Raw genomic sequence first — 24,868 nt, forward strand, 5'->3', positions numbered from 1 at the left:
AAGGAGCAAAAGTCTTTGCCTACTCAGTGCTTCTCTTTAGATGTTTTCAAGTTTGGATATTTTTTGAATCTATCTTCACCTCCATTTCCTTAAATAGTAGCATTTATGCAAACTTGAGTTTCCTATTTAATGCGTAGGTTATAATACAAAGCAAGTGATTAGAGTCGATAACGTTCAAATAGCACTTAGTTTATCCTGACCGTAAAGTTCCTTCAATGCTCAATTCTGTTGAAAAAAGGCATTAAGCTAATAATGGAGTAGCAATTTGACTTTTTAAAAATAAAAATGATCAGAATACATTGTCCATTGCTGCTTTGAAATGCTGGATACTATTCCATTATAATATATCCCAAAATAAGTAGTTGTAAAATGTACAATTTCCAGTCATCCGCACAGCATTTTGTTACCACTATTTACCTCTTTTCACCCCAGTTTTCCTCCAACCCTTCATCACTTCATACAGATTACTTAGATGTCATTGCTCATAAATCCCAGTCTACCAAGTGGAAGCAATCCACAGCTTCAACTATATATTCTGATGACCATAAATTTCCCAACTCTGCTGTTGAATTTCAGACTTTGTTCTTTAGTGCAGTAAGGAAGTTTGCCACAAAGTAACCATTTCATGAAGACAAGATGCAAAGGAGATTTTATTTTTCCCTCATTTATACATAGGACTTATTTACAGTTCATAACTTTTTATTAAAATGGCAGCTCCTTAAATGTAAATAGTTTCAATTCTACCTCAAAGAAAACAGTAAAATATCAAAGCAGCATCAATTTGAACTGTTTACCCTTTTTCTCTATAAACCATTTTTTTAAACTAGCAGCTTGGGTATGTAGCCACAATGCCTCCAATGCACCACAGGTCAACTGTATTTCAAGCCCACTTAACAGAAAAACAGTTTGCACCATTTAGTCAGCAATAACTGAATATTCAACATTTATTGTAGAATGTTACTATTCAACCCTCAAAAAGGGACATGTAATCAACTGACGTACTGCTGTCTGCATTAACATTTCATCAGGCCACACAGCAGTAAAAACAGTAGTGCTTTACTGAATGAAGCTTTAGTCTTCTGGCTGAGAAACAAGCATCCCTTTATTCAGATTTGCGCTTACAAAATTCTTCAGATTTTCTATGCTAGCGACAACATGGAGTGTGTAATGCTGAAAGTTAGCAGATAACCCTGAAAGTCTTAATTTGAAACCCAAAAGTAAATGTGCCGCTAGAATTATTTTTAGCTCCTGGTTTTGCCCAAATTATATTTGCTGGTAGTCAACATTGGCATTTAGCAAAAAATTTAAACAATTTCTTTGCATTTAGGAATGTACAGACAGGATACCATGTTTTATAAAACTAAAAACTTTCAAGCTGCCCTACAATATTTTTCAATCAGTAGTTTAATCCAATATTTAAAAAAAAACACAAAAGTAAAGCTCTATTCAGTGTTTGACAATTAAGAAGGGCGAAAAACATAAATAAGGCTTTAATTTGGCAAATCAAGGTGCAAACCGAGCACCATCTTCAAACAGAAGCTCCTTCCTTCAGCACTCCAGTTGCCTAAAAATAAAAACAAAATTAGGATCTTAGTAATTATTTCTTGAAGTTTTACAGGACAATTTGGTTTACATGTATCAATAAAGTAGAAGACTCAACCAGTGACTTCATGGATGTGGTGAAGTGTCAAAACATTGATTTTGCTAGTAACACCACAGTCTATCAGCACAAGGACTGGCAATTTTCCTGTCAGTTGACCAGCCAATTCACCTGTACGATTAATAGATCAAGAGTTTTACTACTCCAGACTCCATTGGTGAGCCAGGCTACTGGTCAATTGCCACCCCAGGTCTCCCCAGCTCAATTACCAGATTACACAGCTTCCCTCAAACCCAAGGGTTAACTTTGTTCCAAACATCAATGTGTCATCTTGGACCACAGCAGCCTAAAGAAATTTCATTCCCTATCCTTTCACGGCCCTCACCCAAAACTTAGTCCCCTATTTGGTTAGAAGGAAACAAAAGCTTGGGTTTCAGTCCTCATTAGGCATAAAAGCACCAGCAGCTCACAAAGCAGCTAAATTCACCATCTGACCCAAAATAGACAAACTTCCATTTTTGAAGCTGAAAAGTAATTTGGGTCAAGATCAACGTCAATTACTCTCCAAAAGGAAGTTCTCCACATTTAAAAAAAAAACTACCTATTATCACATAGTAGCTCATGACTGGAGCATATTGAGTGTGTGGTTCAAAGATTGGTATGGAAGAAATGGGGCACTGCTACCAGTACTGAAGAAAGAGGAAGTTTTTGGGAGGACCTTCACCTGAACTGTACTGGGACGAGTGTACTAGCAAATCAAACGTGTACAAGCAAGTAAGGTCACTGTAGGGAAGAGTGGTAAAAAGGCAGAACTTAAAATGTGAGAAATCACCGCTAGAGAAAAAAATGCAAGAAAACGGTAGCACAGTGGTTAGCACTGCTGCTTCACAGCTCCAGGGTCCCGGGTTCGATTCCCGGCTCGGGTCACTGTCTGTGTGGAGTTTGCACATTCTCCTCGTGTCTGCGTGGGTTTCCTCCGGGTGCTCTGGTTTCCTCCCACAGTCCAAAGATGTGCGGGTTAGGTTGATTGGCCAGGTTAAAAAAAATTGCCCCTTAGAGTCCTGGGATGCGTAGGTTAGAGGGATTTGCGGGTAAAATATGTGGGGGTAGGGCCTGGGTGGGATTGTGGTCGGTGCAGACTCGATGGGCCGAATGGCCTCCTTCTGCACTGTAGGGTTTCTATGATTTCTATGAACCTAAAGTTGAAAAGTCCCCCAAAAGCTGATGGCATGCCTCGTAATGTCTTAAAGGAAGTGATTGCAGAGATTATGGGCACATTGGTTGTGATCTACCAAAACTCCCTCGTTTCTGGAAAGGTACCAGCTTTTTTAAATCTGAATGTACTTGACATTTGTAATAGGATGGTGAACTGACAGCACAACTAGAAATAAGAGTATAGGATAGCCAATATAGATGTGGTTGCAAAATGACCACTACTGGGACTGAATATTCATGAGTATTTGACATTTCAGGAAATTGGGAAGGAAAAGAAAATGAGGTAAGGTAGCTCTGTTATTCAAGGATAAGATTAGTACAGTAGTTAAATGATCTTTGTTTGGAGGCCCAAACATAGATTTTGGGTGGAGATAAACAACAAGGAAATAGGTACCTGATGGAATGATTTTACAGCCCCCACTAATAATATCTACACTGTAGTAGAGTACCATTCAAGAAATAATGGGGTCTTGTAAGCAAGGTACTACGATAACCATGGGAAATTTTAATCTTAACATAGGCTGGCCAAATTAAATTGCCAAAAAGTATCACGAGAAGAAACTTTCACGTAGTGAGGATCTGGAATGTGCTGGTGGAGGCTCGAGACATTCAGGAGGATCATCTGAAAATGTGCAGGGTTGCAGGGAAATGTTACTAGGTGAATTACTCATTCGAAGAGCTGGTGTGCTGTATACAAGTAATTGGAATAGGAATAGGCCACCAGACCTTTTAATGCTGCCCCACCATTCAATACAATCATGGCTGATCTATGCTGGCCTCAACTACTTTTCTGTGTCATTTTCCCACAGTTCCCTATTCCCTGATCTATCAAATAGTTATCACCTCCACTTTGAATACTTCTAATGATCTAGTCTCCTCCACTCTTAGGGTCAGAGTTCCAGATATTCACCATTCACTGCAATAAGAAGTTTCTACGCACCTCAGTTTTAAATGACCGGTCCTTTATCTTGTAACTATGTCCCCTTGTTCGAGATTCTCCCACTAATGAAAACATCTCACCATCTACCCTGTCAAGCCCCCTCAGGATCTTAGATACTTGAAAAAAGATCACCTCTCCGAAACACCAAGGAATACAGACCAGGCTCTTTAGTCTCTCTTGATAGGAAACCCTCATCCCAGGAATTAGCCTGGTAAATCGCTTTTGGACTGCCTCCAATATTACTATATCCTTTTTTCAGGAAAGGGGTCCAAGACTGTACACAGTATTCCAGGTGAGTCCTCACCATCGCCCTGTACAATTGCAACAAAACCTCCCTATTTTTAAACTCCAACCCCTTTGCAATAAAAGCCAAAATGCCATTTGCCCTTTTTACTACTTGTTGGACTTGCCCGTTTGTTTTTTGGTGATTCATGCACTAAAACACCTAGATCCCTCTATACTTCACTCACCTGAAGTCTCTCACAATTTAGATAATCTGCTCTTTGATGCCTCCTATCAACATGCATGACCTCTCACTTCCCGACATTAATTTCCACTTGCTACGTTTTAGCCCAGTCACCCAATGTATATCCCATTGCAGAATCGCGATATTAAAACATGCCCTTCCACCTATCTTTGTATCATAAACAAATTTGAAAACGTTACATTCTGTTGCTTCCTCCAGGTTATTAATGTAAATAGTGAACAATTGTGGGCCAAGAACTGATCCTTGCAGTACTCCACTAGTTACATCTTTGAACTCTGAAAAGGACCCATTTATTCCAACTCCCTGTTTTCTATGCGACAGCCAGTTTTCAATCCATGCTAATACACTTCCTCCAATTCCATGGGCTTATACTTTATGCACCAGCCTCTTATGCAGCATCTCATCAAATGCCTTTTGGAAATCGAAATACAAAACATCTACAGGTCCCTCTCTATCTACTCTCTGTTATATCCTCAATGATTTCAAGCAAATTTGTCAAACATGATTTACCTTTCATAAAACCTATAATTATTGTAATTCGGTGAAGTAATGTACAAGTCTCAAGTAGTCTGCAACAGACTAAAGACCACACAAAGGTAAGCCATTAAAAAAAAATAGAAACAGGTCAAATGACACCTTTGAGCAGTCCACAAAATCATTGCTGATCATCTAACTGAATCAACTTTTCCAGCCAACCCCAATATTTCCTAGATTCCCTCAACGAGTCCAAAACTTTACTGAGTTCAGTGTTGAATACAGTTGATGACTGTGCATCCATTGACTCCGATCAGGACTTCGTTGATCCTTTATCCTGAGGTTGAAACTCTCCAGTCATGGAAAACAAAAGAGTTTTCACATCTACCTTATCAAGCCCTCCAAGTTTACATATTCGATCTCTTTTTTTCCAAGCTCTAGAAAATATGCACTCTCTCCTCATGGGACGACCACTAATCCCAGGAATCAGTCGAGTGAATCTTTGTTGCATCCCCTCTGAGGGATGTATCCTTCTTTCGGTAAAGAGACCAAAACAGTATATAGTACTGTTGTTGGTTTCACCAAAGCACTATATAATGCAGCAAGATTTCCTTGGTCTTAACCTTTATTGCAAGGGGGCTGAAGTACGATATTCAATTTGTCGTCTTATTTGCTTGCTTTATGTGCATGTTATATTGTGTCTACAAACAGCTCCAAATTCCTCCGAATGTCAAACTTACTAACATATCTTTTTTTTTAAAAATCTGCTTTTCCATTTATCCTAAAAAAGTGGACAATTTCACATTTCCTTCCAACAGATTCCATCGGTCTTGCCCATTCAAAAGTGCCTATATACCTTTGCATCCCTCGTTGCTGCTTATTTTCCCACCTAGCTATGTATTGTCAGCAAAATTGGATGATACAATACATTCAGTCCTTTCATCTAACACATTGAATGTAGATTGCAAATAGCGGAGGCCCAAGAACTGGCTTCATGGTACCCTAAATTGTTACAACTTACAAAAAGAAAAATGACCAATTATTCCTAGTCTGCATTGTCCAGTAGCCAAACAACAGTCCAAACTAATCTATTACCAATTTCATGAACTATAGCTTTGTGCAACAACTTTGTGGTACCTTACTGAATTCCTTTTGAAAATTCAAATATACTCCCATCAAATCATTCTCCCTAACCTACCCTTTTAGCTACAACATCAAAAAGAATCTTGTGAAACACTGCTTCCCTTTCACAGAACTGTTCACTCTGCCTATGATTTTTTAAAAGTGCTACATCAGCATGTACCTTGTAACAGATTCTACTATTATTCCTACTATTGATGGCAGGTTGACTGGTCTAAGTTCCATTTTCTCTCCCTGCTCAATAGCAGGATTAAATTTGCTACTTTCAAATCCATAGGGACCACTGTAGACTATGCAATTCTGGAAAATCAAAATTATATCTGTTATCTTTGTCGCCACCTCTTAAAATCCTCAGATGCAGGGTCATCAGATCCAGTGACAATTTGTTTTTGTAATGAAGTGCTGGAAAAGCTCAGCAGGTCTGGCAGCATCTGCGGAGAGAGAAGCGATGTCCGATGTGACTCTTTTCTTTGGAAGATCTCCAGTTCTGACGAGGAGTCATATTGGACTTGAAACCTTAACTCGTTCTCTCTCCACTAATGCTGTCAGGCCCGCTGAGTTTTTTTTTAAGCACCTTGTTTTTATTTCAGATCTCCAGCATCCACACTATTTTGCTTTGATTTAAAGGAATTGGATGGCTTTTAGGCTCATTAATTTCCCCATCCTTTTAAACTACTCATTTAGTTCCTTGCTCTCATTGGATCCTTAGTTCTCCACTATTCCCAATAATGCTTTTTGTTTCTTCGACTATCCTATGTCATTTCCTTATCACCCAGTTTAATTTCATCTGTTTGCCTCAAATCCACATTTACTTTTGTTAATCATTTCCTTTTTACATATCTGTAGAATCCCTTACAATTTGTTTTTATGTTTCTAGTTAATTTACTGTTTTCCTGCTCTATCTACATCTTACTCATCCTTTGTTGACTTCCAAAATCTTTGTAATCTCCAAGCCCATTACTCTTTTTTGGCCATATTGCAAGCCCCTTCTTTTAATCCAACACTATCCTTACTTTCTCTAGTTAGCCACAGCTAGACCACCTGCCCCATGGAATATTTATTCCTCAAGAAAATGTAAATCTATCGAGTATTATTTCTTTACGTGTTCGCCATTGCTCATTTACCATGTGTTTGAATCCGATTTATCTTGACCAACTTGTCCCTTATATTTACTTAATTGGCTAAGTTGAAACTTAACACCCTAATTTTGGACTTGCAACAAATATGAAATATAGCATACTGAAACTTGTCCAGAGGACTGTTTGTTATAAAATAACCATTCATTACATAATACTGGATCTCAAAATAACCTGTCTGCCAAACTACTTATGCCATTTGGTTGTCCAATTTATAGGATTATTGATCTCTGTTCAATTAAACTAGCTTTAACCAATGAAAGTGCTTTGTGACTATTAAATTATAAATGCTGACTGATAGTGAATTTATACACATTAAACCCTTTGAAGTAATGCTGGAAGCTATCGGAATGAAATGTTACTGTATAGGTACACTACAAATTATAGGTCACATTACTGACTTGGTACCTATTCAATGTAGATTCACAATATTTTCTTTTTCATCCCTCTTATCCTCCACTCCATACAGGCACCAAAAACAAAAGGAAATTACTATTTTGGCTCCTCTTTGGTGTGCTGAAGTGACAATTGTGGAGGACATTAAGTTGGGAGACTTGGAAACAAGTCCGAATATAGAAGGAATTCAGTATTTATTTTGTACCTTTTGCTCGAACTGTAAAGTAACACGTTGAGAATTTTCCCTTCCTTTTGAGAGCTGAAGAATCAGAGTTCTTATTAGTTGCTGCAGTTGCATTATATTCTGATCAAGATCCACAGATGTTTTCTTGATATCTAACTGTTCGGGAAAAAAAAGCTATAATTAGCACAAAGTTATTAAACTACTAATATGCAATAAGCTCATTTCCAATCAAATATTCCTGATTATATTTTCAAGTTCTGAGTACAGAAGTCCGTCCACATCCTAGAAGGGTAACATGGACTGGATTGTAACACAATAAGAGTAAAACCCAGTTGCATAAACTCAGTTAATTACTGTTGCACAAAATTTAAGGTCAACTATCCACTGTTAATTGTCAGAAGTTTTTCCTACCCTTTTATTGCATTAGGTACTCTGTCCCATTCTTAAGCCAAAGGTTTTGTGCAAAATCCCTCAAATTTCCACACCAACGTACATAGCATGATTTTCTATCCAAACACCACAGTTTTGCATAAAAGGGGCTGTGAAGGGTGAAAATGTTCTTAATTAAAATATTTCCTGTAACATATCAATTGGTCTGACTAATCTCTGGTCAAAGGGGTAGGCAAGCAGCTAGTTCACATAAGCGTGTTTTGTTGATCGAAAGGATGTGTACACCCATGACCATGAGGAGGGGCTAAGAAAATAACAATGGGTGCAGGCAGACCATTCCCTATCAACGGCAACAGATCTGAAGCTGTGTAACTAGCTGAAGATTGAAGTGAAAAGTCTTAAAGATTTGAGGACTACATTTAAGTTGCCTGGCAATTTGAAGTTACATAGCATTCAAACTATTCCCATTAGAAATGGTATATACAACAGCACTGTTCGTCAAAATATTAGAACCTTAATGCCTGAACAGAATAAAAGTAAACCAACTTGCTGACTAATGAACAAACATTTAGATATCATGCAAAACTGCTGAATTCTAACATTGTATTTTCTTTATGCTTTGACAGCTGCTTTCCTCCAAAAAGCCTCTCCTTCTACATTCGCAGGGAGCTCCCTTCTCTCCATTCTATCCCACCACATGAATTAGGCATTTCGCTCATTCACAAGCCTCCCAAAGTTGATAACTTTACCCCTATTCCTCTCGCCTGCAGCAGAAGCATGTGCTCCCCAGCCATCAGCTGAGTTTCATTTCACAATGTCACATTTCTTATGCCTGAGTAATGTCTGTTTAAAACTACAAGCATCAAACTGCACATGCTAACCCACAGTACTAGTTATAATGGAAAAACTGCATCTTAAACTCCATCTCTGTTATTGTTAACATCTAAATGTTAGTGGAACTTTTAAACTTTGGGACAGTCACAAACTCCAGTATCCATCAACCCTGTAATTCACTACCTTTCAATTATTTATCCGCCAACCTTGCACAACAGTTCTCCAATCCTAAACATCACCCAAAACATCACCAAAATGTCTCAAATTACAACAAAATCATCCCAATTACATTCTCTTACCCACGACTGGCCAAATGGCCTCCTTCTGCACTGTAACAATTCTGATTGGGATTACTATTAGCAACAAAACACGATGTCCACTTACTTATAAAACACTTCTTCTAAAGATCAATCCCAAATAAGACAATTCAGTTTGAACAAAGATTGCTCACTTGTCATCATCACTTTTTTTCCCATGGAGCATAATTGTTATAAATATCTTCACGGGATACAAAACAGATATTTTAAATGATCAATAAAGTTAATTTATTCATTTGTGAATATGGTGGCTTTCAAAGAATTAAACGATACTGATGTCAATTCAGAACCGAGGCCAGGGAAGTTTCCCTGACAGACATGCATTGATGTCTATAAAAAGCTCACAGGGGAATGAATGCCTGTTCCAAGCAAAGATCAGACATAGATAAATCTTGACGCGAAATATAATCAACGAAACTTCACAAGGCATAAGTTTAACTTGAACTCAGTTCCAAGAAAGGCCAACTTGGCTAGTTGCATATTAACTTTACCAACAATACTGACTGACTGGAAAACAAAACTGTACGACTACCTTTTGTGGTACGTTAAGCAAATGTCATTTTGTTTTAATCATACATACCTTCACTTCCGAAATGTCGCTATTATCTATAGCATTGTCATCTCTTTGGGTTCTTGCTATTTCTGCCTGAATAATGTTCAGAGATTCTTGAGCCTGTGAAATAGAACAATATTCTAAAACTTTAATATACGAGAAAGTCATTTTTTATTTTGAAGTAATACTGAAAAGGAAAAGGTGCAGTTACGGAATGTGAATTAACAGTTAAGATTAAGCCTGCTCGTCTATACAGGTCAAGTAATGCTTTCAATCTGCAACAGCTCAATCAAAACCCAAATTGTGGGGAAAGTTTCTGCTACAGTGACACAAAAAATAGAAGTGCTCTTATAAATTTTCCCTTCTCCTTTGTCACTTCCAAGTAGTGTTAATAAATGTTCTCCCTACAGAGAATTTATAGAACAGCAACAGGCCACTTAGGCCAATGGATAGGCCAGTGTTTACACTTCAAATGAGCCTGTTCCTACTCTACATTGTCAAACTTCTTAGCTGTATGCCCATCTCCCTCATGTACTTATTCACATGCCCCTTAAAGAATGAAGGCTATTTGCCTCAACTACTTATATCCTGAGAACCAGTTCCACATTTTAACTCCAAAAGGTTTTTCTTGAGCATTTTACCGGATTTATTATTTATAGCCCCTGGTGTTGGGCTCTCCCACAAATCACATTTACATCTACTCTGGAAAACCCCTTCATAATTTTTAATGACCTCGATTAGATCACCCATCTTTCGAAAAGAGCATCAAGCCTCAGGCTTTTCTAATAGTTTAGTCTTAGTACCATTTATCCAAATTTTTTTGTACCATCTCCACAGTTTCTATTTTTGCAATATTTAGTCCAGACCTAAATCTGCTCTAACCAATGTTCTACACAGGTTTAACAGTTTCCCTGTTTTTTCAAATCTATTCCTCTAGAAATGAAACAGTGACAGAGCTTTGTTTGTATATTTTCTATCTCCTTTTATTTAAATGTTGCTCAAGCTGCATTGAAGATTACCGTTTAGGAACCTATGAACACAAGTTAAAAACTGCTGATTTAAAAGCAAAAACAAACAATTGGGTAGGCTCAAAAAATGCTTTAATGCGATCTATACTGGTCTCAATTAACATTCACCATATTTGATGCAGCAAATATAGTATTTTACCTTATGCAGATTGGAAACCACATTCTGTGCCTCATTCTGTTCAGTCTTCAGTTTCGCTAATGTTTCAGTTAATTGAGCTTTAAGCTGCAAATACAAACAAGACAATTTAATTGTTGTGTTTTATTTTCTGACAATTTTGTCCTTCACCCTGCCAGCAAGCATTGACCTCTTGCTGAATTAATGTCGCTGGGTGCCCAGCAACAATCAGTATTTCGAGGGACCGTTGTTCTTGTGTGACCCGAAACAGCAAATATCAGTTTATTCAGACTAGGGGAAGCCAAGACAAAGCTGGTCTGCTCACGCAGTTCCATTTGTGTACCTCAAACAGGAGTTCTCAAAAAGCAAAACTAGTAGAAACCTTGTCTAATACTCCCCACTATAAATCAAAATAGAAAAACTAAACTGTTGTATTATTATCCATCCCTAATAGGATCAGAATCAGACAGATTCCCTTCCTCACACCACAGTGGGTTTTTTCTGCACACAGATTGCAGCAGCTCACTGCTACCTTTTCGTGGGCAATTAGAGATGGGCAATAAATGCTGGCCGAACCAGTGATGCCCAGGTATTGAGAATAAATTTAAAAAAGGATGAGCATGATGATTGAAAGTGGGGCCTTTTGGCCGTGTATGATTCTCTCCATCTACACCTTTTAAAAATTACACCAGAATGGGAAGGAAGCCCAAGGCGACGTCCTCAATCAAAAGCAGAATCCTATTTATTAAAGCCACATCTCGCAATTCTTTTTTAAAAAAGCATGAGCTAATGCAATTCTTTAGTTTTAGAATGAATTACTGAACGAGAAAAATGCCACTTCCTTCCTGTCCAGGCTTAAATTAATGGTCAAATTCCAGCTCATGTTGAAATTCTCCAAATTATCTTCTTCCATTGCATTACAAAAACTATTTTGTTTAAACGGACATTGTATTACATCTTGGTTATATTAAATGCATTAATGTTAGAGGTGTGAATTTTACTACCATTAAAAAGTTTACACAGATGTCACAGGTTGAAGACAAGCTTATTTTAGAAGTTAGAAATGGCTAAGACACTTGGTTATTGATATATTAATTATAAAGCAGGTTAGTACAGGACACTGCTCTATTGGCTGCCATAATTTTTAATAAGCATCTTTTGGCAAGGGTTTGAAAACAGTTACAAGGAATTTCTTACCAAATTTAGTTCTTCATTCTGCTTTATTGCTTCAGCACAAGAATCATCAAGTTTTTTCTGTAATTCAGTCAATAGAACTTTGAGCTGCAATGAAGTTTAAAATCCAATTTAAACTGTTCCTGGGACTGTAAATATTTAAATTAGGCTGAGAGATTGGTAAAGGCTCAGGACTTCCTGATTGTTGTGTATTGGAAGCAACTTCTAAACACAATTAAATCTAAGGCCATCGCTCATTCAGCTTTGTTTAATTTCTACAATTACAACCCATAATTTTAAGGATTGTTGTAAAGTTGTGAAAAATATCAGAATGCCAAGACATACTTCTCTGACTTGAGTTACACAAGTGGCTCTTTCTGATTCCACCTTTTCCAACTCGGATGCAAGGTGATTGCTTTGTTTTCTAAGCTGCAAAAAGCAAATTAGATTGGTTTCAATATTAACAGTATTAATTTTATGGTGGTTTACCAATAACAGCTCAGAATGGTAAATACCAAACCACCTCTGTTCAGTTCATGGAAAAATAGGTTTTTAATTACATGACGTGGCTTGTCTTGAAAACCAGATGTTAAACACAGAACGGAGAACATTGAGGGCAACCGTCTAGGCCTTACTGAGCCCAGTGGGCAAGAAACCAAATGATCTCAGTCAATTAAGTCAGGACCCTTCGGATAATGACACCCTACTTAAAATGAGACAGCAACAGCACAGAATGTGGTATTTTAGCCAATCAAATCCATGCCAGCTCTCTGTAGAAGATCCAGCCAGGGGCAGAACAATAGCACAGTGGGGCAGCACAGTAGTTAGCACTGCTGCTTCACAGCTCCAGCGACCTGGGTCACTATCTGTGTGGAGTTTGCACATTCTCATGTCTGCGTGGGTTTCCTCCGGGTGCTCCGGTTTCCTCCCACAGTCCAAAGATGTGCGGGTTAGGTTGATTGGCCATGCTAAAATTGCCCCTTAGTGTTCTGAGGTGTGTAGGTTAGAGGGATTAGCGGGTAAATGTGTAGGGATATGGGGATAGGGCCTGGGTGGGATTGTGGTCAGTGCAGACTCAATGGGCCAAATGGCCTCTTTCTGCACTGTAGGGTTTCTATGATTCTGTGACCATAGATCAATTAAACCCCGAAGAAAATTGCAACCAGAAAAGGCTAACCCTTTTGATTGGTCATAATTGCATTTACCTGCCGATCCATTTATATTTCTCAATCCTCAACTCTTGCCTAGCATCAAAAGAGGACAATTTCATAATAGCTCTATTTAAGTCAACCTCAAATGTTGCACCAACCTTTTCTGCAACGAAAATCAACATATACATCACCATACAATGACATTCTGTTCCCTAGTTCACTGGACACATGGTACAACTACACAGTTTAAAATTTACAATTTCTGCTTATTATTGCTTTGGTGATAGGATTCTGGCAGGGAAAGTTATTTTCAAAGTTTATTGTTCAAACCTTCAAACACCCACTGTATTCTGAAAGTTCTCCTGTAATTACCACAAAATAGTAACTCAAACTTTCTACCACTCAATTAATTTGATACAGACTCAATGAGTTCTCCAAAAACTTTTGAAGGTATTTGGTCTCTTGCCAACACATCCCACAATTTCCTCAGTCTTCCTGTTACACCATCTTTTATTTCCCCACCTGACAAACTACCTCAATAGCTCCTACCTCAATCTGCTACTGTCTTTTTGTATTCCTACTCCTCTGCGACTGTCTTAAGCCTTGATCCAAAGTCTGAGGCTTGGATTCCCCTTTCAATAAAAGTCACAATTATACTCTGAACTCTCCCATTATTCAAAGAAAGAAAATCACTGCCTCCTTAAAAGTAGAAGCCTCCTTATCCTTCTTGATGACCTTTCCATCCAATTAAACCATTGGACTATACCATGTACCAAGTACCCAGCCCCGTATCACTAATGACAACTATTACTCTCTGAACTGCTCTCAAAGCACCTGTCTTACCACCACACACTTTTTAAAAAAAATCCTCATCCTACCACCAAACGTCAAACCACATCTCAAATTTCTCCGATATTCAACTTCCTTTCCTGTCACAGCAATAGGCAACTTCTAACCTGATGTCAATTTCCAATTAAACACACCTTGGCTTCTCTCCTGCAGATTTCACTGCCTTATTTCTGAACCTGTCCCCAGAATAAATTCTCTAAATCATTTACAGCTACTTTCAAATTCAACTGCCTGATTTAATATGCTGACATACTTCTGCAGTCATCGATTTCCTCAATAACTCCCTCAACTCCATCTTTGATGACCTTGCCCCCAGTAAAGCCACGATTCTTTGTATAGTACAATACTAATGAAAATTCTTAGAAATCTTAGAAATCACAGAAATCCTACAGCACAGAAAGAGGCCATTTGGCCCATCGAGTCTGCACCGACCACAATCCCACCCAGACCCTACCCCCATATCCCTACATATTTTACCCACTAATCCCTCTAACCTACGCATCCCAGGACACTAAGGGCAATTTTAGCATGGCCAATCAACCTAACCCACACATCTTTGGACTGTGGGAGGAAACCAAAGCACCTGGAGGAAACCCATACAGACATGAGGAGAATGTGCAAACTCCACACAGACAGTGACCCAAGCCGGGAATCGAACCCAGGTCCCTGGAGCTGTGAAGCAGCAGTGCTACCCACTGTGCTACCGTGCCGCCCTCCATATACAAAATAAAAATCAGTGAAGGTGACTGCTTTTGCTTCTTATGCATAGAACAACAATTCACCTACACTTTCAGCTTCTGTGTTTTCACGTTTCACCTTTTCCAATTCTTGTTCCAACGTGCGTGTTGATGATTGCATCTGGAACGTAACATACAGAACATTAACAACGATGAGGGAAAATGCATATTTCTAAAGAATCGTTTCAGTGCTCTTTTCCTTGCATAATCAAAAGGCAAATTTCATGCAAGGCAAGTAAGAGCAGAATCCTCAGCATTGTTTTGCTTTCCAGATTCTCTTAAGGGTTTCTGAAATCTAACCCAATGATTTTTTTAAATTCTAGTAAAACAATCATTTGTATGATTGCAAGCAAAATAACACTGGTCTTTGGATAATCTTATCCATTCTGGTCCTGCTTCCCAAGGTGCTTGCATTTTTCAGAGAGATGCAGAGATATTTTCAGGTCCACATAGTCCTGTCAGAAAAGATTTGCTTTCCTTCTAGTTTCCTCTTCCTCCTCCAAAACAAAAGTCCCAGATTGTGAAACAAGGAATCAGCATATCTATTTGCTATGTATTGGCAAAATGAATCTGGATGTTAAAAGGCTGCCGTACTTAAAAAGGTTTTCAACAACAGATGGGGAAAAGCACCAGAGAAAGCTTTATGAAGGGGACTTTGAAATGTGGAAAATTACATGGTACAGCCTGATGATTTATATTGACTTTCTTGGCTACACTGCTTTCCTTGTCCTAAGAGTCACACGAAGACTGACCTATTAATTGTGTACTAGTCTTAACTCGAGAAAAAAATAATCAACGTGTAAAGTAGCTCTAAACATTTCCTCCAATTCATTAGTTCTTCTCTCCAGTGAATAATCAGATTCTAGCAAATGATGCACATAAATGCATACGCTGGTTACCTGCATCAATGCCTTCTGGGATTCTTCCAATTTCAATTTCCATTTGCCTTCTTCCTCTTCAACGCTGCTTTGCAACCTCTGCAAAATTCCTTCCTGTGGTAATACCATTAGAAATTTTAATTTTAGGAAAGAAATACTGAAGACCAAACTCTGCTTGGAAAAAAAAACTATGAAACTTACTGTTTCAGCCAGTACTGTCTTGTACTTTTCACATTCTAATTGCAACATTGCATACACCTCCTCACCTTCCTTTTCTTTGTGTTCCATGACCTAGATGACCAAATAACAGGTAGACATCTTAAAGGTCTTCAAATAGTTCCGAGGAAAAACAGATGTCAAGCCAAAGGAGGAAAAATTAAAAAGGGTGACCAAATGCTCAATCAATCAAAAATGTGCATTTTAAAAGGATGATAAGGTGGTCAGCAGACAGGGGTGTTTAGGGAGGAATTTCCCCAAAAGTGGGAGCTGGATAGCTGGTATCTATTCTTTCAATAGTTTAAAAAGTGAAAGGAGAAAATTCATGGAGAACTTCATGATTGGGGGTTTTTAAATCAGTGCAGAGTGTACAGGTCTTTTGATGGAATATAATGGCTTCAATCTTTCCAATGTTTAGCTGATGAAACAAAGCTTTATCCAAGTTTGAATGGTGAATGAACAAAGCGTCAGCAGAAGGGTTAACAGGGGAGTTTCCCAATATCTGGCAGGTGTCACACGGAAAAGAGGAAGAGAGCAAGGATGGAACACTAAGGCTTCAAAGATGGTGGTGGCAAATGGGAAGAGAATCTGTTGCTGACTTAATTCTCTGACTACAATTCAATAGTTTATGAAACGAAACAAGGGAGTACCTATCTTGTACCAAAGAGCTCGGTAATGAAGGGAAAACACTGGAGAAGGATTGTGGGGTTAACTCTGTCCAAAGCTGCAAAGAGCCAAACAGGGATAATATACCATGAAAATTTAAAAACTAAATTCTGACAGTAAAAGTCATGAGACTTTCCAAGAACACTGGCAGATGAAATTTGTTTGGTAACTACCACCATTTTTTCCCCCAAAATGAAGACACATTCTTCCTTACTTCTACATCTTTTGTGATAAGGATAGGATTGAATGGGTCCTTCATTTTCACCCAGCAGAAATCAAAAGTAGCAGCCCACTGGAGAGTTTAAGTATGTGACTGAAAACTATGTGCTGATCACACCAAAGTTTCAATATTTTATAGCACTCCAAATTAAGTTTCATTCTGGTCAAAAGATGGCAGCACGGTGGGCTGGCACTGCCGCCTCACAATGCCAGGGATCTGGGTTCGATTCCCAGGGTCACTGTATGTGGAGTTTGTACATTCTCCCTGTGCCTGCGTGGGTTTTCTCCAGGTGCTCCGGTTTCCTCCCAAAGACCAAAGATATGCGGGTTAGGTGGATTGGCCATGCTAAATTGCCCCTAAATGTCAGGGGGATTAACTAGGGTAAATGCATAGGGCTATGGGGATAGGGCCTGGGTGGGATTGTGGTGGGTGCAGACGCTATTGGCCGAATCACTACCTTCTGCACTTATTTTATGGATAACATGGATGGCAGTTGAACTTTTGATCAAGTTCCTTTCTGCTGATATTTTTAAGGGAAATAATCTTCATTCTTAATCTTCGTTCAGGGAGCTTCACAAAAGCTGCCAGAATTTACTGCTTTGTTAGTTAGCATCTATTGAACAGGAGAAGGGACTTTTCTGCACAAACCTCATAACTGCTCCCCTCTGATGGGGTGGAGGCATTGAAGATCTCTGTGCCAGATATTACGCAGGAGGTCAGGCAAATTATTTAAAAATGCTTTCAAAGTTGATATAATTCCAAATACCAGTGAATGAATTTGCTAGTTCACATCTCCCCTTTTAACATTTACCCAGAGAACGTAATATTTCCATCATTCAGTTTCATATTTGTCATACTAATTTTGCTACTAGAAACGAACATCCCCACATAATTCCATTTGCTAACTCAAATGCTGACCAGAAATCTTGAGGTAATGTGTATGAGAAAGAAAAAATAAAAAAAGCATATTTTTCTATAATACAACAACCTTTTCCCAGAATAGAGTTTCTAAATATGCAAACCTTTCTTTGCTCTGCTATCAATGAAGACAAAGTCTTTTGTGCTGCAATCTCAAACTCCCGCAGCCACTCCGAATATTCCTATAAACATAAACAACAGTTGCTTTTCATATTGGGGGAGAAAGTAATTCTTCTGTTTTACCAAGCACAAGTCAGAATTCACGCTGAAGTTGAACACAGTTTTCCTAATAACTCCTTATAAAATTTCACAAAAGTGGCTAGTTTTGAGTCTGGTCCTGAATTTGCCTCAACGTAGATTTTTGTTTAGTTGCACTCTAAATCAAGACAGGAAACTAATGATGGTGCTTACAAATTGACCAAGATTTCAGGACAAAAGAGCCTTTCATTATATCTCATTTATGAGCAAATAAAGCATAAAGTACATTTGCCAGAAACAAAATATCCTAAAGAAGCTCAAAGGAGAAATGCAAAACAAAAAAACCAAAATATTTGATTTAAATTATTCTTGCTCATTTGACCAAGGTTTGCTGCCAACTTTGTGCATGCGCAGTTAGAGCGCGTTACTCCATGACGCCATTGCGAATTACACTAGTAGACAGTGGCCAGGACTAAACTTGATGCTGCTCAAATCATAGTTCTGTTTTAGGTGGCAGCATCTCTTTAAATCGGTCCTTAATAGCTCCATAAGGTTAGCACAAGCATATCAAATCCAGTAGACAGAAAAAAACTTAAATATATTCAACCGATTATTTCAAATCACATGCTTAACCCCAACAGGGCAGAAGTATATTAAATAGGCTGGAGATTGGAGTCCCAGATTGCAATCCACTTAATTTCAGTTTTACCTGCGTATGAATTTTCTCCAGTTTCAAAGTGCATGCGCAGTATTTATAGAACATGGGAGGACTGCACATAAGCTTACTGGTGTCACTGCGCAGTCTCAGAGGGGTACTGGCAGGCTTGGGTTGAGTGCAAAAGAGTGACATCATTGGAATTTTGCACATGCGTGGACGATTTGGCAGGAGTCAGTGTTTGACAAAGCACATGTGGTTTCATACACGTTAAATAAATAACAATTACCGAAGTAGAAGTCACCAAAACTCTGGGAAACAGTTTTTTCAGAACATCTCTAGTCAGTGACTGCACAGCAACAACCTGTTGATCTTTCTCCTGTTTCAAAAGATAAATACATTTGGAGGTCACTTAATAATTCATTACTTTGTGTGGCTGAAGTGGCTAGCAAGCAAGCAAGCAGTGGCACAGAACACTGGTATATCAATAAACCATGCCACAATAACAGGGGTGCTATTCTCACCCTTGACCTTTTCTTTCCTCCGCTGTGCACTGGGGAAGTACTTTGGGGAGATGTTTGCCCAGTGAGAGGAAAGGGGACAAAAAGCACAGGAGTATCCTTCATACACCTCCAAGCAGCCAGTTACAGCGCAATATTGGCAAAGGCCTGGAAGCACGCTCACTAGTTGACTGTCTTAGGATGATGGGGTGGCAGAAGTGGCGGCGAATGGGGAAAAAGGAAAAGGATGAGGAAGAATGAGCCCAAGGAGGGCAAAACAACAAAAACTGGCAAGCAAAACTGCATAAGATCCTATACGTTAAATTTAAAACGAGACCAACAAAACAGACATGCATACATGAAATCAAAGATCCAGGAAAGGAGCAGAACAAGCAGTGTGGAATGGTTAGGTACAAGTGTTTTAAAAATGTAAAGTTATTTTGATTTTCAGATTGCAGCAGAAATTATCTACTGTAAACATTTTCACATTTATTACAACCTTGGCTGTCTTGTTCACTTTGTCCTGCAACATTTTTTCAGTTGATGTCAATGCTTCCATTGCTTTCCAGTTTTTCTCTCGAAGTTCCTAATTATTTTTAGAAAGAACTATTTCAGTTCAGCCACGAAATTTTGTAAATGATTAAGACTTAAAAAACTGGGGATTAACAATTGTGAATTTTAAATGTAAAAAATTCTAAATGCACATGAAGTACTTTGCACCATTCGTCAGAAAGACAAAGCTGGGGAAAAAACTGTTAAAAATGAGGGAAACAGATTTTCAAAGTTTTACACAAATGTTAGCTAAATCCAAGGCAATACAGAACAGAATAGAAAGACGAAAAACTGCAAAAATGCTAGAATTACACATAAGCATCTGAAAAAGACATGTCAACATTTCAGCCACCTTTCCCTTTCAGAAGCCAGCTAACCTCTACATTTCCAGCATTACAGATTTATTTCAAGAAAGACAACAGAATAGTACAGTAATTAAGATAGGAAAAAGTACCAAAGGATTACACAGTAGGCCCGTGAAGGAATGCATAACTAGGGGGTCGGCTGAATGGTCCCTGCAGGAAGCTGAAAAGGTGGGTAAAGGACTTTTTCTGTAATTAAAAGGCCATCCAAGTGTTGCTGGAATTTTTAGAAACTGTTAAATGCAAACAAGATTATGGCAAACAAGAAAACAAACCACTTCAACTTTTTCCCCATTCTTCTGAAAGAGTGGAGCCTTTGTGAAAAGACAATCTGCTCTTCATTACCTCTCCAAAGTGGCCAATAATTATGTGTAAACCGCGTTGGGAGGGTAGTCAACCTTGCTGGGCCAGATCCTGTAGCAGGAATACATGGATAATGTTCAGAATTGAAATTCCCCTTCCAAATCCAGGATGCCACTGCCAATTGTAGTTGCCCTATGACTGTCCTGGTTAAAATCAATAAACCCAGAAATTGAACAAGTGTTCTTGGTCTATACAACTTAATTACACATGGTATCATACAAATAAAAAGAAATTACAGGATGGAAACTGAACATATGGCCAAACCATCCATATCGGTACTTACCCTCAATTGGTCATATTTAACTGCTCTGTTCTCTCCCACATTATCCATGGTCAGTCATCTATCTATCCTTGAATGTTAATAGTTCATGCCTCAATAAGTAACTCAGAAAATGGGTTCCTTCCTTCCTCAGCTGCACGTCTTGCATTTAGTCTTTTATCTACGTTTCCTCTTCTGGACCATGGAACTATTGAAGGCAGCCTGCTTCACTCTGCCAGTCTCATCTCTTCAATTATAAATGCTACCTTCATACTGTTGGATTTTTCTAGTAAACAGATCCAACTTTCAAGTCTTTAATTCATTTTTTGTTTTTCCACACTAGAAACCATCTTAGGGAACATATTGCACCCTCAGTAAAACCAATATTCTTTCTACAACTTGGAGCCAATATTGCGCATCGTGTACCAATTAAGGTCCAAAACATTTTAAGTTCGTTACATCTTGGTTTTTATACTCCATAGCTCATGATCTCATTAGTGTTTTTCCGTTAAAGCCTTACCAACTGAAGACATTGTCATTAATATGCTGGGAACATACAAGTTAGGAACAGAACATTTGGTCCTTTGAGCCTGCTCCACCATTCAATAAGATCTTGACTGATCTGATTGCAATCTCCCACCCATCCAATTTGCTTATCAAGAATCTACTTCGGCCTTGAAAACATTCAAAGACACAATCAAGTTGCTCTTACTCTTCCAAACTCCAGCGGATACAAGCCGACCCTGTCCAATCTTTCCTCAATACAACCTGACCACTCCTGGTATTAGTTTAAAAACCTTCTCTGAACTGCTTTTAATGCGTTTACATCCTTCCTTACAAGACCAATACTACACACTGTACTCCAGATGTGGCCTCAAGTATCCTGTATAACTGAGCATAACCTCCCTATTTCTACATTGTTTGCCCTCGCAATAAACCTGTATTCCAAATCTTTTAACTCTTCCACAACACTGCATCCACTTCAAATTAAGTATGAGGTTACTGCAGCTTTTAAAAGAGATCACTATCATCTCAATGGTAACAATGAATTCCATCTGCCATTTTCTAACCCATTCTTGTATCTCATCAATATCCTTTGGTTTTCTAAAGAAATCATATCTCCTATTTTGAGATCATTTGCAAACTTCACAAGCACTTTGTCAGTCTCCATTCAAAGCACAGATACACACATTGAACAAAAATGGCACCAGATATCAGTCCCATGGCTTCGCACCACGCAAAAGAGGCCCTCAATTCTTATAGACTCATTTTTGTATGCTCTCCTAATTACCTCAAGTTAAACCATGGGTTCTACAGAATTTGTATTTAAAATCTTATAAACTTGTGGCCAATACATCCAAATTTAACTGCTCTATTTAATTTCTCATATCCAGCTTCATCAACTCCATCGCTCTAGGTCTGTGATTTGAATATGGAGTCCTATATATCTTTTAAGAAATCGCTTGTCTTTATTCACTCCCCCTCTGTCCCAATACGTGGATAGTTAAAACTTCCCAAAACACATTTTTACTGTAGATTCTTATCTATTTCCTTGCAGAAATTGGGATGTCAGTCATTGACTTGTTAATGTATCAAGCCATTTTTAATCCTTATGCTCCATCCATATTCACCTTTTGTAGCCTTTCTTCTACCTCCAACCACCTCTGCTCCACAAATTCTCTCATCAATACTGCTGCACCACACCTAGTTCCACACAGGATATACTTATTTTCTAATCTTGACCAGCTTGCAGTAAAGTTTCTGCTCATGCTGTTCAAGATTTTTCTAGTTTGTGGTATATTCTGCACACTGCAACTGCTGCATTGTGTTTTTCTTAATTTTATAGGGTAGTTTTTCTCCATTTGATTGTCTTTCATCTTAAGCTATCCTCTGCCATTATATTCAGTCTTTGTCCCATTAATAAACTAAGCCATTTGACTTTGCTCCACTACTTTATCTCACGCTATATTTTTCTGCACCTTTTTCTAATAATCCCTTAGTGATCCAGATTGGTTCCATTTCCTCCATCAGTCCCTTCCTTCCTAGCTTAAGAACCTCATCACTAACAAGTTTTGTCCCATCCTCCTTATTCAGATGTAGACCATCCTTGTAGAAGTTGTCAGTCCAAGAACTGCAGTCAAAAAGTGAAGTCCTTCATTCTTACTTAGCACCTTTAATCATGCACCAATGCCCCTAATCATCTTATCTTCCCCATTCTTGCTCCGAGAAATTTCCTAATTTCAAATTCATTAAGGACTTCAGGTCTTCAACTATATCATTAGCCTCCGTACTGACCACAATGACTGATCTTTCCTTCATTTTTTTCCCCCCACTCAATATGACCCTTTACCTAGCACCTGGGACTGTCAGTCAGGTCTGCTGCTGAAACCCTGATACATGTGCTGTAGACTCCAAGCTCACCTTCTGCCTTTTACCCTCAAAGCTTGAGATCCAAAAACTTGTCTGTGCCTTAACTCGCACCAGGTCCAGTCCCCTTATCACCCATGTATTCTGTAAGCAAGGTCTTGATTGTTAACTTTTCATCTCATTTTCAAATCCATGGTTTTCCCCCTTCCCTATCTCTGGAATCTCCTCCAATTTCACTACCCTGAGAAATTAGCACTCATCTAATTATAGCCTCTTGAGCATTCATGATTTTAATTAATTCACCTAGCCCTTAAGCTCTAGATTCCCTTCCAAAACATCTCCACCTCATGATTCTCCTTTAAGAAACTTAAAACCCACCCCTCTGACCAAGCTTCTGGTCACCTACCCTGCTGTCACCTCATGTGGCTTGGTGTTATCTGGTTTTGTTTTAGATGCACTTTGGGATGTTTATATTCAAGAACACGTCAGTCAAGAGAAACTGGGAACACTACCACTCAAGTTCCAATTTTCTGACTCACACTGTTTGCTTGCTTTACTAGCTTCTGTAGCTCTATTTGTTATAAGTGAACAATTGGTGGATGATCATTGGCATATGCTCAAAGAGAACCGCACGCAGCTATAATTCCCAATAAGCCTGCACTGTTTAGTTATTTATTCTAGAGGTCCATCGTGATGATTGAAAATGAGAAAGGGCAGATTGGGTTGTAAACAACTCGGGCACCCCACTCTGGTCTGGGAGTCTCTGCAGAGGAAGACAATGCGTGGAGAAGATTCACCAACCTCTTTTCAGCTAAATGAGCTTTGCGTTTCTGCTCGCCTTTTCCAATGCACTTCCAAACAGTCACGGCCTCCAGAGGTCATGGCTGCGAGCAACCATCTCCCAAGTTCTCAATGCCAATATCCGCCATCTTCATATCTCACTTAGAGATATCCTTGGTGAATGCCTGGATGCCCAAGGTGGTTGTCACTCAAGATACCTGCTCACCACACAGGCTGTTATCCATCCGATGAACATAGTTGAGCCAGTGCAGATTTCATTACCTTAAGTATTCTGATGGAATTAGCACACTCCAGGACCTTGGAGTTGGTGACCTTGCATCTCCTGGCAGGACATGTCGGCAACAGCAAAGGTGGAAATGCTTTCCATTTTCTCCTGCCTAGCATATGTTGTCCGTTTCTTACCACTGTAGAGGAGTATGCCGAGGATGCAATCAGGTTGCTGCTATTCCACTCTCACTCAGTTTGAGCATAACAGCTGCAGTTTTCACTTGATCTCAACATCAAGAGACAGGTTGCTGGCAGTTATGGAGCTTAGAGATGTGAAGCTATCAAAACCCCCGGTGCCACATTGTCAATGCTGATAAATGGTGGCATGGCAACATCGTTGACCATGATATTTGCCTTCCAGATGCAGATAGTCAAACTAAACTGCTTAGATGCATGACAGCATCTTCAGCAAGACTTCAAATTTGCAATTCATCTCCTTCCCTTCTACAATGCAAAAACAATAAAAACCAGGCTTGGCACTCCCTGCTCAGCTATTTCCAGATACTACTCTATTCTTTATAATATTGCTGGTGCTTTAACCCTAACCCAAGGGTCGAGAAAAAAAATCACAGGTTTTACTCCTCTGTCAATGAGCAATAATGCTAATTCCTGCAGTTCACAGAATCAAATTGCGTCACATATTTTAAAATTCATGCTTTTAGAAGGCAAAAACAATAGCTCCCCAGTCAGGAATATTCAAGACCTGTATTACCAACAACGGTCACAGATTATTTAAAGTTACACTCACGTTGTTTTTCGTCCTTTGCTGATTAACAGCTGCCTTTAGTGACTCAGTTTCTCGAAGCAAAGAATCAATCTCCTGGTCTTTCTCTGAAAGTCTAAAAGTAATTACAATTAAAATGTTGGCAAAGAATGCTGACCCTTCTCCAAATGATTGTTCATATTCAGTACTGTTGAGAGTATTGC

At 38.8% G+C, this 24,868-nt stretch overlaps 1 protein-coding gene across 15 annotated transcripts in view; it reads right to left on the bottom strand.

Annotated features, from left to right (window-relative positions):
• Positions 1-632: 632 nt before the first annotated feature.
• Positions 633-24,868, bottom strand: part of ktn1 (kinectin 1) — a 103,928-nt gene continuing 79,692 nt past the window's right edge. For 4 of the 15 annotated variants that reach the window (XM_078233864.1, XM_078233867.1, XM_078233868.1 and 1 more), the window contains 13 exons: positions 24,690-24,780; positions 19,470-19,556; positions 18,760-18,849; positions 17,722-17,799; positions 15,799-15,888; positions 15,619-15,711; positions 14,769-14,840; positions 12,328-12,411; positions 12,007-12,090; positions 10,834-10,917; positions 9,694-9,786; positions 7,594-7,728; positions 633-1,564 (listed from right to left, as the gene is read on the bottom strand). In XM_078233864.1, coding sequence (XP_078089990.1) covers positions 1,529-1,564; positions 7,594-7,728; positions 9,694-9,786; positions 10,834-10,917; positions 12,007-12,090; positions 12,328-12,411; positions 14,769-14,840; positions 15,619-15,711; positions 15,799-15,888; positions 17,722-17,799; positions 18,760-18,849; positions 19,470-19,556; positions 24,690-24,780 — 1,117 coding nt within the window. In that variant the 3' untranslated portion in view covers positions 633-1,528. The remainder of the gene's footprint in view (positions 1,565-7,593; positions 7,729-9,693; positions 9,787-10,833; positions 10,918-12,006; positions 12,091-12,327; positions 12,412-14,768; positions 14,841-15,618; positions 15,712-15,798; positions 15,889-17,721; positions 17,800-18,759; positions 18,850-19,469; positions 19,557-24,689; positions 24,781-24,868) is intronic. The other 11 variants (XM_078233870.1, XM_078233874.1, XM_078233869.1 and 8 more) reach the window with 7 other exon arrangements.

The sequence above is a fragment of the Mustelus asterias genome, chromosome 18 (assembly GCF_964213995.1).
Source record: "Mustelus asterias chromosome 18, sMusAst1.hap1.1, whole genome shotgun sequence".
NCBI lineage: Eukaryota > Metazoa > Chordata > Chondrichthyes > Carcharhiniformes > Triakidae > Mustelus > Mustelus asterias.